Source organism: Podarcis muralis, chromosome 13, assembly GCF_964188315.1.
Source record: "Podarcis muralis chromosome 13, rPodMur119.hap1.1, whole genome shotgun sequence".
NCBI classification, from domain to species: domain Eukaryota; kingdom Metazoa; phylum Chordata; class Lepidosauria; order Squamata; family Lacertidae; genus Podarcis; species Podarcis muralis.
In genome coordinates, this window is record NC_135667.1 from 37,358,720 (window position 1) to 37,375,168 (window position 16,449).

At 48.3% G+C, this 16,449-nt stretch overlaps 1 protein-coding gene across 7 annotated transcripts in view; it reads left to right on the plus strand.

The window, feature by feature from the left end:
- Positions 1 to 4,569: 4,569 nt before the first annotated feature.
- AP2A1 (adaptor related protein complex 2 subunit alpha 1) overlaps positions 4,570 to 16,449 on the plus strand; it is a 38,347-nt gene continuing 26,467 nt past the window's right edge. For all 7 annotated transcript variants that reach the window (XM_077917403.1, XM_077917407.1, XM_077917405.1 and 4 more), the window contains exons 1-3: positions 4,570 to 4,752; positions 10,327 to 10,395; positions 15,349 to 15,491. In XM_077917403.1, coding sequence (XP_077773529.1) covers positions 4,686 to 4,752; positions 10,327 to 10,395; positions 15,349 to 15,491 — 279 coding nt within the window. In that variant the 5' untranslated portion in view covers positions 4,570 to 4,685. The remainder of the gene's footprint in view (positions 4,753 to 10,326; positions 10,396 to 15,348; positions 15,492 to 16,449) is intronic.

A 16,449-nucleotide genomic window follows, 5' to 3' on the forward strand; every position in this document is an offset into this window, starting at 1 on the left:
GCAGATTATTATTACTATTATTTTGGTTAACTCTTTGAAAGCTACAAGAGCAGAACAAAACTGCAGCTGCAGACAAGCCTTTCATTTGCTGATTTAGGATTTTTACTAAATTGCTTGGTGTCAGGATTCGTCTGCCTAACAGGCCGAACCAAAACACAGAGAGGAACCTACTTGGCGCTGCAATAGGAGTCATGTCATAGGCTGCCTCTGGAAACAAGCCTGCAGGAATTTCCCCCCTGAAAGTTTATTACCTGTGAGGCAAGGAATGAGACTTCACATTGCAGCTGGGCAAAACGTTATGTGTGCAAACTAGAGAAGACAAGCAAGACTCATAAGTGTCAGTGAGGCAGATGTAGTAGTTAAAAGCAGGATTAGATAAAATAATGGAGTCTAGGGCTGCATATACACTATGCATTTAAAGCATATTTCCCCTCCACAAAATACCCTGGAAACTGCAGTTTGTTAAGGGTACTGGCCTGAAGCTCTGTGAGTTCCTAGGATTCTTGTTTTTGGAGGTATGTGCTTTAAATGTGCAGTATTCACCCAGCCTAGTTCCCCCATCAGTCAGAACAGCAAGAAATGGAATCTGCGTATTCAGAGTCTGATCACCAGATGATGGAGATGATGAACAACTTTTGGCAACCATCTGTCTTGGCATTAAGGTTCAGTTGGCAGAGTTCCTCTGGTGACGCCGATAGCATCAGAATACATTTCTTTTGGCAGCTGAACAGGTGAATTCTGGATTGTCAAAACCAGTTACAGGTATTGTGTTTATTTCTGAGATTTGTGCTCCATCTCCTTGTATCACATCTGCCTTCACTGCCACAGCTATTAAGCCTGTAGTAAGTAAATAGTGAATGACACAGTGCTTTGTGTCTCACACCCACACATGAGCTACATGTTGGAGGCGCCAGTTATTGTTATGCTCTTCCACGCCAACACAGAATCTGCTTTGCCAGGGACCAGAGTTTCTGACTCACTAATATCAGTTGAGAGCTGCAGATACTACTCTGATTCACATGGAATACTAAAACACAGATTAGCATTACATGAAAGAGCCACTGCTCCCGCCCTGGCATGGTTATGATTGCCGTGTCATCATAACATAACAAACTTTAAAACCAAAATTTCAACCCATAGTTTAAAAAGCTGGCTTGCTTCAACAGTTAAGATTCCCCAGAGTTTAGGGCTTGGATGCAACATTAAACTATGAGTCACCTAAAAAGCAAACTATGGAAATTTCTGATTTTCTCCTCAGCGCTACGCCAGAGAAGGGAACATAGAAGCCAGAAGCTTGCTGCAGTGTGCCCTTGTAACACTAAACCATAGTTTAGCATTACTATATGTGCAAAACATCCCAGAGTCAGATTAGACAGACATCTGGTTTGACTCCACATGCTTTCTACTACAGTAGTACCTAAGTTTTCAAAAGTAATCCGTTCTGGAAGACCGTTCAAGTTCCGAAACGTTCAAAAACCCAAAACTCAATACAGAAGCCTCAATACGGAAAACTCAATACAGAAGCCGCATGGCATGTTCAACTTCTGAGGTGTGTTCAGAAACCAAAGCACTTACTTCCAAGTGTACGGCGTTCAAAAACTAAAATATTCGTCAGCAGAGATGTTTGGAAACAGAGGTACCACTGTACAGTCAAACCTCAGTTGTTGAACGTAATCCATTCCGGAGGCCCGTTCAGCTTCCAAAACGTTCTACAAGCAAGGCACGGCTTCCGATTGGTTGCAAGAGCTTCCTGCACTCAAGCGGAAGCTGCGTTGGACATTTGGCTTACGAAAAACGTTCGAAAACCAAAGCATTTACTTCCAGGTTTTCGGCATTTGGGAGCGGAAACTTTCAAAAACGGAGCCATTCAGGAACCGAGGTTTGACTATTCTATAGAGTGGCTGGGGTTGATGCGAGTTGTGGTCCAAAATAGCAAGAGTTCTAGCTTCTCAGTCCCATCCCTTTGACCAGTGAAGGCCACCTCATTATAGGGCACTGGCTCAAGCTCAGACTGCCCACACCTCTCTGCCTTCTTACTTCGGCCCCATTGACACAATACATTTTAAAGCGCCATGAAAGCACTTTAAGCGAGGTTGGTTTTTAAACCACTCTGAGAATGGTAGCTCTGTGAAGTTAATAGGGAAAGGGCGTGTCCTCCTAACAAACTACAGCTCCCAGAATTTTGAGGGAAACCATGTCTATTTAAAGTGGTATCATAGTGTGGTGATACAGTGTGAATAGCGCCTCACAAACAGACTTAAGGGTGGCACTGGCTTCCTCCTCCTTAGTCTCCGCAGTGCCACTGTAGAACCCAGCAATAAGCAGGATGGGAACAAAACTAGAATTAAGCTGGCTCTTCCTGCCATTGGCAAGGGCACCACTTGCTCCTGGGTCTCCCTGCCTTCCACCCTACATGTTACAATGGACAACAATTGCAGATGCCTTTGACTGTGAGGTCCTCAGTACCTATGAGGAGCAAGGAAAGGTGTCCTTCAGCCACCAGCTGAGCAAGTTTCAGATTGTTGCTGTTTAGCCGTTTAGTCGTGTCCGACTCTTCATGACTCCATGGACCAGAGCACACCAGGCACTCCTGTCTTTCACTGCCTCCCACAGTTTGGTCAAACTCATGCTGGTAGCTTCAAGAACACTGTCCAACCATCTCGTCCTCTGTCGCCCCCTTCTCCTTGTGCCCTCAATCTTTCCCAAAATCAGGCTCTTTTCCAGGGAGTCTTCTCTTCTCATGAGGTGGCCAAAGTATTGGAGCCTCAGCTTCAGGATGTGTCCTTCCAGTGAGCACTCAGGGCTGATTTCCTTAAGAATTGAGAGGTTTGCTCTTCTTGCAGTCCACGGGACTCTCCTCCAGCACCATAATTCAAAAGCATCCATTATTCGGCGATCAGCCTTCTTTATGGTCCAGCTCTCACTTCCATACATTACTACTGGGAAAACCATAGCTTTAACTATACGGACCTTTGTTGGCAAGGTGATGTCTCTGCTTTTTAAGATGCTGTCTAGGTTTGTCATTGCTTTTCTCCCAAGAAGCAGGCGTATTTTAATTTCGTGACTGCTGTCACCACCTGCAGTGATCATGGAGCCCAAGCCCATGGAGCCCAAGTTTCAGATACTCAGCACTTACTCCCTGCCTTTGAGATCCTTAGTAGGAGTGACTTGCCTAGCGTGCAGGTATTGGCCAAAGGAAGGCCAATGACTAGAGAAGGAAATTCAGCCCTGATCCTAGACTCCAACCTCATTTTATGCTGAGAATCTTTTACTGCACTTAAGAGCCTTTTGGGTATAAAAAGTGGGGTACAGTGGTACCTCGGGTTAAGTACTTAATTCGTTCTGGAGGTCCGTTCTTAACCTGAAACTGTTCATAACCTGAAGCACCACTTTAGCCAATGGGGTCTCCTGCTGCCGCCGCGCTGCCAGAGAACAATTTCTGTTCTCATCCTGAAGCAAAGTTCTTAACCCGAGGTACTATTTCTGGGTTAGCGGAGTCTGTAACCTGAAGCGTATGTAACCTGAAGCGTATGTAACCCGGGGTACCACTGTATATAAAATAAAATGGCATAGTTTCCTTTTCATTATGTGTGGAAGCAGCTGCTTAGCCCAGGCTATGACATTTTGCAGTTATACCTGTGCCTGCAACTGCTTTATTGGGGGAATTGCCAGGAGTGTATCCCTGGAAGCAGGGGAGTTTGAAGAGGCAAAAGTTTGCTCACTGTTTTATGACACGTTCGTTCTTTTTCATAAAGATTTACCCTACTATGACTTTTATATATAAAAAAAGGACTTTGAAGGGTCACCTACTTCTTTACAGGAGCAATACTCTCTAGCCTTAATGCAAAAGAACGCGTCGGAACGTGGCGCGCAGGACTCGAACTCACGCCCCGAAAGGTGAAGGATTAGAACACACACCGCGTTCTTCCTCTTTACGTTCTACTCCTAGCTCCTATTGGCTCAAACTTGGTGACGACATTCGCACCGCCTCTCCGGAAATGCAGACCAGTCTCCAAGCCTCCGCCCCCCACCATTCCTTTTGCCGCCGTTCCCCTGTCAGCCCGTTCAGCCAATGCGACAAGGAGTTTGGCTTGAAGGACAAGGGGTTTCCCGTCCAATAAGGGCCTAGAAGAAGTGTTGACCGCCTGTCAGTTGGGCGGAGGTTTCCTTTCTTTTTCTTTAACGAAGAAAAAAATCCTCTAGCTTGCTGATTTCGCAAGAAGCACCAGAAAAGGGGAGCTGGGAGGAGGGGTGGGGCGGAGCATCTGCTGAGCGACATGTATGAGAGGCCACTGGGAGAGAGAGACTATCTGAAGGGGCGGGAGCTGCAGGCGGGACTTGCCGTGACTCCCGCCCAATGGAAAATGCCGAGCAGTCCGGGACTTATTTGACATAAGGAGCCCACTGGATCCAATAGGGCGGGATTTAAACCTGCCGGGCAAATCGCGGGGGAGACGGGTTTGATTTCCACCAATAGGAGCAGGGATAGGGTTGAGGGGCGTCCCCGCGGCCCAATAGGATGGCGAAGCGTCCCTGCGACGGACGGAGCGAGCGGCCAATCGGGTCGGTCCGGGTCGGGTTCGGTTGCTTGCTTGCTTTGCTGGGCCAGGTTCGGGGCCGCGGAGCGGAGAGCGGAACGGGGGGGTACCGTCGCCCGAGGGGGGTCCCGATCCGCCACCGCAACCATGCCGGCCGTTTCCAAGGGAGACGGGATGCGGGGCCTGGCCGTGTTCATCTCCGACATCCGAAACTGTGAGGGGACGCGGACCTTGGGGAAGACCGTACCGCGGGGTGTGGAGGGGCGGGGGGGGGGCGGCGGGAGGGAGAGAGACGCTGTGGGGCGTCGGGCCGCGGGGAGGACTGGGGAGGGCCCGGGTCGGGCAGCGGCCAGAGGGGTGGGCGAGCCGGCGGAGGGGGCGGCCGTTGGCTGAGGGCGAAGGCATGCAGGGACGGAGGGGGCTCTTCCCAGGCTCCTCACAGGGGGTCGTGGCGAGTGTGGGCGTGGGGGGGGGGGGACGGGAGCGAGCGAGCCACTGCAAGGTGATGGGTTAAGAGTGGACACTCTTGGCATTTCGGGCATGCCCGCCAAGAGAGTGGGCCGCGTGGGGCACTGTGAGAAATGGGCATCGTTGTGGGGGTGGTGGTGGTGGTGGTTGTGGGGGAGGGGTGCAGCTGGAGGGAGACAGAAGTGGCCTGAATGACTGGGGGATGCCGGGTTGACTGGAGGCTCCCCCCCCCCCCCCCACCCAAGGGCTACGCAGGTGATGCTGCCAGTGGGATGTGCCGTTTTCAGCGCCAGGTGTTCCCTGACTCCAGGACTTAAGGCCTTGGAGAAAGGCGAAGGGGGGTGATGAGCAGGAAGTTGCAAGGCGGGGGGGGGGGTAAGGTGAGGCGTTGGGGGCAATAAAAAGAGGAAAGAGGTATAGGAGGTCTGTGGAGAGGTTCCCCGCTTTGTCCAGGCGGGAGTTGGGGTTCTCCTCCTCTGCTAACGCAAGGGCATCCCAAGAGGTTGCATTCCGGTACTCGGGCCTTGCCAGGGCAGATTGGATGGACTGGCTCCAGAACTTCCCTTGGGCTGAGTTAGGTTTTGCATGAATTGCCTTTCTTTGAGGAGCGTTGTGTTGCATGTAGGGTTGAAACGGATCTCCAGAAGTTGGCACCGTACGGAATGTTGCTGCCAGCAAATGAGGAACAGCTATGTACATCCTGTGTTGTGGTTTTTTAAAAAAAGGATGGTGGGAGGAGGAGATTCTGCTCTGAAATGACAAAATAAATTGTGGCAGGGCTTCTGATTCTTGTTGGGTAGGACATCTTTTCCATGGGGTTCGTACCCCATGGCTGTTGGCTGGCTTCTAGAGGAGCGACAGTTAACAGGTCAAATGTGTGGCTCTGTTAGAGCATGGCTGTTGAGTACACATTTGTGGTTCATTACAAAACCCTAGCATTATTTGACACTCTCGAGCACATAAATTTCCAGTTTCTGGGCTTAGTAGCAAGTATTTAGCAAGTTGTTTTTCAAACTGCTTTTATGATCTTGGGAGAGATTATAGTGGTCACGGAAACAAGGGTGTTATATTTGAAACCGAGGAGATCCCAATCCAGCTTTCATCTGCTTATATGGGGATGCTGTGTGGCCAGAGGCTAGAATTATTTGATTTAGCCCACTTTCCCCACTTCCTTCTCTTGAATCCTAGTTTCCCCCTCCACCCTTCCTCTCCTTGGCAAAGAAACCCACAGACACAAGTGTTGTGCAACATCAATTTTGCAAGAACAATACAAGTAGCGGTTACCAGAACAATACTCTGGGTGACAGCTTGCAGGGTTAATGTCACATCGTCATTTTTTAGACAGCAGATCTCCTAAAACGTATTCCTCTCCCTTCTACTCCCACCACTGAGGTTTAGCAAAGAAGTCTGAGTGTAAGAGCACAACCCATCACCTGTGTCTTTGCTTGGAGATGGAGGTTTTGTGTGTGTGTGATATTCTAGATTTGAGGCTGCCTTTGAACACTGTTTGGGACGCGGGTGGCGCTGTGGGTAAAAGCCTCAGCGCCTAGGGCTTGCCGATTGAAAGGTCGGCGGTTCGAATCCCCGCGGCGGGGTGCGCTCCCGTTGTTCGGTCCCAGCGCCTGCCAACCTAGCAGTTCGAAAGCACTCTCGGGTGCAAGTAGATAAATAGGGACCGCTTATTAGCGGGAAGGTAAATGGCGTTTCCGTGTCCGTGACCCGGAAGTGTCTCCAGACAGCGCTGGCCCCCCGGCCTCTTGAGTGAGATGGGCGCACAACCCTAGAGTCTGGCAAGACTGCCCCGAACGGGCAGGGGTACCTTTACCTTTACCTTTACCTTGAACACTGTTGCTGGCCCTGGCACCTCTGTAAATAAATATTATGGAAGTGACTATAGTTCGGTGCTTGAGCATGTGCTTTGTGTGTAGAACATCCCAGGTTCAATTGCTAGAATTCTAGTTAAAAATAAATGAGGTAACAGATGATGAGAGAGCCTTTCTTTGCCTTAGATTCTACAGAGCTGCTGCCAATCAGAGCTACAGGCTAGATGAACAGTCAGACCTGGTATAAGTAAGGCATCTTCTAGGTTTCTAAGGATCTAAACTTGCAAGATCAGAGTTCGAATCTCAGCTTAAGCCTCAGCTTGGGCCTCTTACTGAGGTGGCTTTATGCAGATTTATGCAGACCCATATGCCTACTGTATCACATTGGCTACTGGTATTTGGAGACACCAGTATTTTGTCAGTTCTTCTCTGAATTAAAACCTGGAAGTGGGTGGTCCATTTCTGGAACTCCTGTTGACACACCTCCCAGTGCTTATGTCCTAAAAACAGCCAAATTAAATGAGTGGTTCCTCCTGCGCCTTTAATAACTGTGTGCAGGAGGGCATTTTGTCAGGTGCAACATGTCCTGCAGGAATGAGAAAATCAGCAGCTGCCAAAATTCCCTGGCAAACAACTATTAAAGGTGCAGGAGGCCTGCCCTTTTTGGCAGCCAGCCATTCTAGTCTCAGGAAAGTCCACATCCCTGTTTGTGAAAAGCGTACCCTTATCCTCCATTTCCATCTGTAAAATGGGCAAAGGCTGAAGGGGACTTTGACTGAAGGTCATATGAATGAGCGAACCAGGCCAAATCATTTGCAGTTGCAAGCCACAAACTGTTAACAGACACATCAGTGTTTAGAAAATGTCAGAGAGGTGTTTCCCCAAGGCCTTAGGATGAATATTTTGGGACGGGATGTTGTGTGCAAAATGTTTTGAGTCGCAGGTGTCTCTTCTATTGACATGACAGAAATGGTGTGTTGAGGGTTGGGAGAATTCTAGAGAAGTTTCTGAAAGGAGCAACAGTTCAGGCTTCCTGAGGCTCTCTCCAGCACCAGCGAAAGAAGGAGCAGGCAGCCAGGGAAGCACCAGGGAATGTGTGGGCAGCAGTGCTGCGTCTGAGCCGGAAAGGAGGCTGCATCTCAGCGCCAGTTGATATGTTATGCTTTTGAAGATGTAGGAGTCCTTCCAGCAGTTGCATATGTGGGTGGATGTCATGTGGGAAACATTAATGCAGAGGGTTTGGTGGCCGCAGACCTGTGAAATCTGGAATTCCATGATTGGCTGAGAGCTTGGCCTTGGGTGTGGGTCACTGAATCCTGCATCAGTGGGGAAGCCAAGGAGATGTGGAGATCAGTGATGGGGGTGGGAGCCTCATGGAAAAGTCTCTGGGCTTCTAAAGCAAGAGCAGGATGCAATAGTTAACACATTTCACAGGTCTGTCGCAAAGACATTCCTGCTTGTTACTGATTTCCTCATATTATACAGTCATGCAGGTATTAATAGACCTGTGAGTCTTCTATTAGAGGCGATGGATCTTCGTGGAAAACCATGTTTGGGAAACCTGTGGCCTTCCCTAAATTGCTGGACTCCAGCTCCCTTCCCACCAGCCAGGAAAGGTGGGAGTTCTGGCCCAGGTCCAACAACATCTGGAAAGCCACCCTAGAGGGGGTCATGGGCCCTTATGTTTCAGGTTCTTTCTTTCTTTTTGCACCTCTTAAGCATTGTGATGTTGGACCGTTCACTTGGCACTGCTCACACCCTCCTGACAGGGTGTTACTGGGACAAAAGGAGAGAGCAATCCAGACTGTTTACCGTAACTGCATGACACTGTCTATTTTTATACATATATGTTTTTTAAAAAAAGACTCCTGGCAATGAAATTGGACTAAGGAACTTAGTTGTTTTTCCTGCTTCATTCACAACAAATGCAAGGAGTTGTGTGTTTACCTGTTTGTGTCAGGTAAAAGTGGTAGCGAGCATCTCGTTTGGATTTGTTCCCCTGTTTAAGTTAAAACATATGGTGGAGATATAAGGGAACACACTCTCTAGAGAGCATCACCCTGCACTGTAGTTTAAATAATAATTGCCACCCAACCAGCCACCCTCCAGGGTAGCTCCTCCGGCTATCTGTTTTGTTGGGTTAAGAAGCCCATATGTCTTTCACCCTTCCATTTAATGGTTTCGCCTAGCTTTGAGCTTACCATGTTTCAGTCCTGAGCAAAGAAGGATCAGTGGAGACTATCCCGTTATGGTGAATGGGGCACTCCCCAACCAACCTCTACCTGCCTTCTATCAGTCCACGGGTGGCATCAGCTGGCAGCTTCCTCCTCAGTTTCAGTAGTGCAGAACTCATCAGGGAAGAGGATGGGATTGCAAAGCTATACATGAGTTGGCTCTGCCCATCGTTGGCTCTGACTCCACTCTCTGCTGGTTTCCCTGCCTTCCGATCCCCATGGGTGACCTACAATTGCCATTGGGCACCTGCCTCCTTCCCCAAAAGGGGTCAATCACTGTGTCCCATATATAAAAAGCAGCCCCACACCAGAACAAGTTGTATATGCAAGGGATCCATGTGTACTTGCCCCCTCCCCCTGTTTATGGGTTGTTTTGTGCTTCACCTGGCAAATCCTTTTTAAGTCCTGTCACTAAAAGTGGCTATTGTGGAAATAAGAGATGGGGTTCCATTTTCTGAGGGTGGCACTGTCTTCAGTCTGGCTCTCGCTCACTCAGGAGCCAACTGGGAAATGAGTGTTTACCCTTCAGGTGCTCCTGTGTACAGATCTATTTGCCCTCTCTTGCCAGTTCTAGCATGGGGTTGACACAGCTACCTCCAAAGTGGTACAAGTTGCGTTTTGTGGGTGACCTCTGTGGGCTCCCCCTCCCTGTAAGGGCCCATAGATGTGGGAGGTCCGTGGCTGAATCGTCCAATTCCCCCTCCCTTCTTTTAAAACACACCCCAAAATTGGATCAGAGCAGTGGGCGGGTACTAATCCTTTCTTCCTATACCATTTCCTGAATCTGGGTGTTTTCTATCAGGGCAAAGAGCAGTAGCTTTATTTAGTGTGTTTGTGTTAGATTTTGGTTGGGTAAATAGCTGTCTGGGGTTAAATCCCACCTTTTCCCTAGGGCTACTGCTCTGATCAAAATCAGAGTTCCCTGGTGGCTTCTAAGGTGTCATTTCTGGGGGGGAAAGTTTGGAGCTCTGATCACAGATCTTGTGGTCTGCATCTCATGTACTTTGGCCCTTAAGTGATAGCAAAGTGGCTATGACTCTTTCTTTTGGTGTGTTGCTGGATGCTGTTTTGTTCATGACCGTTTCCATTTGCTGGTATTTTTTCCAAGCTCTTTCTCCCCCCCCCCCCATATTATTTCTTTGTTCCCTTTACGTACTGGTAGGCATTTAGTAGTACCAAGCACATATCCAGGTGAGCTGAGTGGGCGTTGTATAGAGAAGGCTGGCTTGTCCCTTGTTTGAATGCCTTTGTCTTTGATTCCAGGTAAGAGCAAAGAGGCTGAAATCAAACGAATCAACAAAGAGTTGGCCAATATCCGGTCCAAATTCAAGGGTAAGTCCTTCCTTGGCTATCTTTCTCTCCTCTTTCCCCCTTCCCCCTTCTTCCAATCTGCAGGATATGCTATTTCACACCATAGATCCCGACAGCAGCTCCATGAGTCAGCCTGACTTACTCACGGTTTCTCATTTTTCCCCTCTCTCTCTTTCTCTCTCTCTCTCTCTCTCTCTCTCTTCCTCCACGACTGTGCTTATCTGTAGTCATTGCCCAGGTTGGTTCAGCTCTCGCCGTCCATCTTTTCCTAATACCCTGTCAGCAATGCTCTGCAGAAAGGTGCTTTATGCAGTCCGTCCGCAGGCAACAGATGAGGGATGACCCTGTGCTCAGGGTCGAAATGCTAAACAGCTGGACTGTCCCAGCTGGACTGCCTCCACAAGCTGGACTGTCTCCAGCTGGGACATTGAAATGAACTTGAAAAGGTCTGATTCCCAGGCCCTCTGCTCTGACTGGTAGCCCTCCTTTCTCTTCCTCGAGAATCCGGGAGTTGCTTGTGCCAGCACCGTGCACAGTCCTGTTTGAAGCCAGTCTCGTCCAGTGTGGCCCAGGAATTCATTTCTCCCGACAGCCTTTTGCTTCTGATCCACTGAACTCCCTCCCCACCCAAACCTGGATCCAGATATTGATCTTTGCATATTTGAAGCTTCTGGAACATGCTGGGGTGGGTGGGTGTTGCAGGGCTATTTGTGCTGCTGGAGAAGGGCAATTTTCTCTGCTTCCACTGCAAAACAAAAGAGGGGAGGCTTGGAACAGAAACCCAAACTGTGTTCCTGGTTGGATTAGCAGAATTTAACAAGCTCAGTTCCTCAACAGTCTTTGTGGTCAGGGCATTCAGCAAGGAGGGCGGGGTAGGGCAGTCAAAAGTGCACAGTTGTGCAATTTGTGACAAGTTTCTTTTAAAGGAGGAGCATGTTTGAGTTAGGAGCATGACAGAAACCAGCAGTCCTTCTTCAGGTACAAGCCACTTATCCTCCCACCCCTGGGAACACAAGAATGTTGTTAAGGACCAGACAACCAACCCCGATTATTTCACTTTGTGTCATGTGTCAGATAGCAGTGACTACCACAAATGCATACACTGCTTAGATCCTCTTTATCCCACCCAACTCCCACTAGGCTACTTCCAGAGAACCTTGTGGTTCCCAGAACCCCATCCCAGAAAATCCAGCCGTTTTGGTTCCTTCCTTACACTGGCCGTCTCTACCAAATCTCCTTGAAGCACAGCATGATCTAGCTGTCTGGGACTCTCTGTGGCTGTTAACTGCATGCTGCAGTTTCTGCCTGCAGAATCCTTTGAACCTGAGTGTTCGTTTCAATTTGAAGGGGAAAGTTTCTAGCTCTCATTATTTGTCTTTTGCCAGAAATGGTTACCTGGGTAGAGTTCCTTTGCTCAGTGTTGCTTTGGATCCCTCTTGCTCCCCGTCCCCACGTGTTACGAAACAGTTACGTCTTCCTCGGTTCAGATCAAGAATAGCTCAGATGGTGGGGAGAAGAATGAATGGCACAACCACAATGCGACAGCAGTTTGACCTTCTATTCTATGAGCAGCTCCTTTGCAATTTCAAATTGAAGACTTTTATAATATATCGTCGTAATTCTCTGCATTAGTGCTGCAGGAGGGGAATGGATCTTCCGTGAGCTCCATTGCCTTTATAGAATTGACCTCTAGGTTGCGTCACAAATGTGTTTTATGATACTCCTGGGCACAGTATTTTTTCCCATCTTGCATGTATGTATGTGTGCATGCAGACACACTGAGTCATGCCTGCATACATTGGAGACAAGTCATTCAAAGTGCCTGCTTTTTGTGCAGAGGATCCCACGTTCAATCTGCAGCATCTTCAGGTGGGACTGGGAGACAGTGTTACCTGAAATGCTGGAGAGCTGCTGCCAGTCAAAGTAGACAGTAGTAAGACAGATGGACCAATGGCCTGACTCTGTATAACAACAACAACAACAACAACAACAACAATAATAATAATTATTAATTTATTTATACCCGGCAGGGGCGGGCTCAGGGCGGCTAACACCAGTAAAATTACAGTAAAATCACAATGGGGGGGGGGGCAATTTAAAATACAGGTTAAAATGCAGCCTCATTTTAAAAGTAGCCCATAGATCAAAACCATAAGGGGAGGGAAACATAAGGGTCAGACTGAGTCCAAACCAAACGCCAGGTGGAACAGCTCTTGTCTTGCAGGTCCTGCGGAAAGATGTCAAGTCCCGCAGGGCCCTGGTCTCTTGTGACAGAGCATTCCACCAAGTCGGGGCCAGCACTGAAAAGGCCCTGGCCCTAGTTGCAACCAATCTAACCACCTTGTGACCTGGGACCTGCAAAATGTTGTCATTTGTGGACCTTAAGGTCCTCCGCGGGACATACCAGGAGCTTCCTAAGCAATTCCTTCTTTGTTGGAAAGTGACTGGAGAAAAAGAAGAGAGTCCTCTTCTTCTCTGCAGTGCTGGTTAGAGTAGCCTGGAAAGGGATGCAATCTTCCTTCCCTTACCTGAAAAGGGATGCTTAGTATAGCACTTGCCAGAGGCCAAAGTGGAATATAATCCCGAGATTTTGTGGACAAAACTTCTGGCACTTTTGAGCCCACTTGCACCAGTGGGAAGAATCTGCTGAGATGGAACAGAATTCAAACATGAGAAACTCTATCCTTGAGATGGGAATGGGATCAAGTTTGTAGTCATTTACTTATTTAACAAAATCCATATGCCTCTTTATTATTGCTTTTTAAAATGGGTTTTTATTAAACATGGTGTTAAAAAACAGGAAACAGAGATTCCCCTTTTGATTCAAAGTGTCTTTTTCACAGTTCGTTTACATTCGGTATGAGACACAATTGTCATAGACTTCGTGTGGTTTTGGGGAGGGGGAAATACCACTAGTGTTAAAAAAAACAACAACCTGTAAGCGGTTTGCAAAAATACAAAATAAAATATTAAAATTGTTTATTAAAAAACCAGTTAAAACCTAAAAAACTTTTTAAAGAAACGGTTAAAACCACTATTTTAAGCATTTAAAAGATTATTAAAGTCAGCAGTAGCTAAAAAAAGAGATGAAAGACATGCAACGTCTAGATAGAATCGTAGAATTGTGGAGTTGGAAGAGACCCCAAGGGTCATCTAGTCCAACCCCCTGCAATGCAAGTATCTCAGCTAAAGCATCCATGACAGATGACACTGAAAAAGAATACAGTGGAACCTCGACTTACATCCGCCTCTTCTCACGGACGTTCCAAGTTGCGACCGTGGCAAACCCAGAAGTAAACACCCGGTTTGCTGCGATTCGTGCATGCATGGAAGCGGCTTCTGCCATCTGCACGTGTGCACGAGCGGCTGCCGCCTCTATGCATGCTCAGAAGCGCGCTGCCACCGAATGTGCATGCGCACAACGGCGCCTCTACTAGCGTCTGGTTTCGCCCAGCGGATGGGCCTCCGGAATGAATTATGTTCGTAAGTAGAGGTTGTACTGTACAGTGAAGGTGCCGTCACTGGTATCAATGAGGAAGGAGATCCAAAGTGTAGGTGCTGCCACACTAAAAATATAGATTACTTACAAGTGTGGAATGGGCGTTATTTGGCCTCTTTAGCAGTGGATATATGGGGTAAGGGGATCCCATAAGTAAACTTGCTATGCCCATTTAGCAGGTCAGGCATCTCTGTTAGGGAGAGTGAGGTGGCCACCTCAGGCAGCAGATTTTGGGTGCTATGGAAGAGCAGCGAATGGCTGGCGATTTTATTAGTATTGTACTTTTAGCTAGAGAAAGGGACTTGTGGGATTGGCTGCATCAACTGCTAAAATAACATAAAGGTAAAGGTACCCCTGCCCATACGGGCCAGTCTTGCCAGAATCTGGGGTTGTGCGCCCATCTCACTCAAGAGGCCAGGGGCCAGCGCTGTCCGCAGACACTTCCAGGTCACATGGCCAGCGTGACATCGCTGCTCTGGCGAGCCTCACACGGAAACGCCGTTTACCTTCCCGCTAGAAAGCGGTCCCTATTTATCTACTTGCACCCGGGGGTGCTTTCGAACTGCTAGGTTGGCAGGCGCTGGGACCGAGCAACGGGAGCGCACCCCGCCGCGCGGATTCGAACCGCCGACCTTTCGATCGGCAAGTCCTAGGCGCTGAGGCTTTTACCCACAGCACCACCCGCGTCCCATCTAAAATAACATGGTTGGCCTTGAATAAACTGTACCTTGCCTTAAGGGGGCAGGGGGCATCATTTGCTGCTGCACCTCAGGCAGCAAAAGGGTCTGCTCTGGCCCAGAGTGAAATTGCAGGGGCCGTGTAAAATGAGAGTGGGGGGCCAGTGGTCATCCAGATGTTGCTGGAATCAGCCCCATCATGCCTATTTCCCATGCTGGCTGGGGCTGATGGGAGTTTGAGTCCAACAGCACATCAACACCCCTGTTGAGATGATCATTTCTCTGAACTCCTGACTCGAATCTCCTGCTTCGATTGTTGTTTTAATTGTCATGCTCTTTTAATGGGTTTGTTTATCAATTATGAATGTCGTAATGCGGCTGTTTTCCTATGTGTTTCAATTAGTGGCAGCTGTATTTTGATTATTGGTTTTGTTCACGTTATTTTGAGAATAGGCTTTCATTTGTTTGTGGACCTCCTTGGTGTTTGAAAGGTAACACATAAATTCTTTTAATAACAATAACATCGGAGGTGTGTGTGCGTGTTTCACAGGTTTCCCTTCTCTGAAATTCTCTGCGACAGTTGGAAGAAATTTTCTGAGAACGCCTGCCTCCTTCTCAAGCCCACCCTGGGCAGCTCAAAATAGGAAAGCATTCCGAAGGGTTGATAGTACTAGGCTGGAAAGCTTTTGCCACTGCTTCCCTCCCTTCCCACGCTCCTGCCTTGCAAGACACCTTGCTCCTTCCAGCAGTGCCAGTGACCTCCCCCTCCCCTCTCCCTGTTGCTCTTTCCCCTCTCAGGAGATAAAGCCTTGGATGGTTACAGCAAGAAAAAATATGTCTGCAAGCTGCTTTTCATATTCCTGCTGGGCCATGACATCGACTTTGGTCACATGGAGGCTGTCAACCTGCTCAGCTCCAACAAGTACACAGAGAAGCAAATTGTGAGTAGGCTTGAGGGGCCTGGGGTGAGAGGGTGGGGGTCTCCCCCCTTTCCCCCCTGTTAAACTGGCTCCAGCTCTCCCTTGGTCTCAGTTCCCCATCTGTATAAATAGATATAAAGGAGCGACAGGCAGCTACCTTCCAATGTTATCATCAAAAGGCAGAGTGCCAAGTCTGTAAGGAATTTATTAGGGAAGGCTGTGCTGGTTATTTTCATTACATTGTTATTATTCACTCCAAGGGGGTCAGGATATTATATCTCACATATAGTCCTCCCCCCCCCCCCGGGACATCTAGGGCTTTGTTTAAAATAAATTAAAAATATGGACAAGCATTCTTCTGTTGTGCAACATACATACACACACCTCTGTGTTGGTGTCATCCAGGAACAAGTTTTCTACCTTTTCAGGTGTTTTTTTGTGAGCTACGCCTGGATAGAGGTTTCAATCTAGGCCTCTGTATCCCAGATGTGGGGAACCTCTCGCTCTCTGGATGTTGCTGAACTACAACTCCCATCAGCCCTAGCAAGCATGGCAAGGGATGATGGGAGTTGAAGTTCAGCAGCATTGGCCTCTGGGCCAATGGTTATCCACACCCACAACATTCCAATTCTCCCCACTCTTTCAGTTTCCTCACATGGTTTCTTTTTCTTTTTTGTATTTTGAGCTATTTACATCAATGAGGAAGTATCATGCCTGTTAAAGCAGTAACACTTGACAATCAACTCTAAAATGCTTTGGATGGAAACAGTTTGGCTGCCAGGGTGTGTCGCTGCAGGAATTGTAGTGCAGAAAGGAGCTCCTGTTTGCTGAACTGTACAGCACATTATATGGCTGCATGCACACCATACATTTGCCGCACATTTACAGCCCACCCCTCCCGCAGATAATCCTGGGAACTGTAGTTTGTGCTGGGAATTGTAGTTCTCCGTGTGGTGAACTACGGTTTCCATGATTCTTT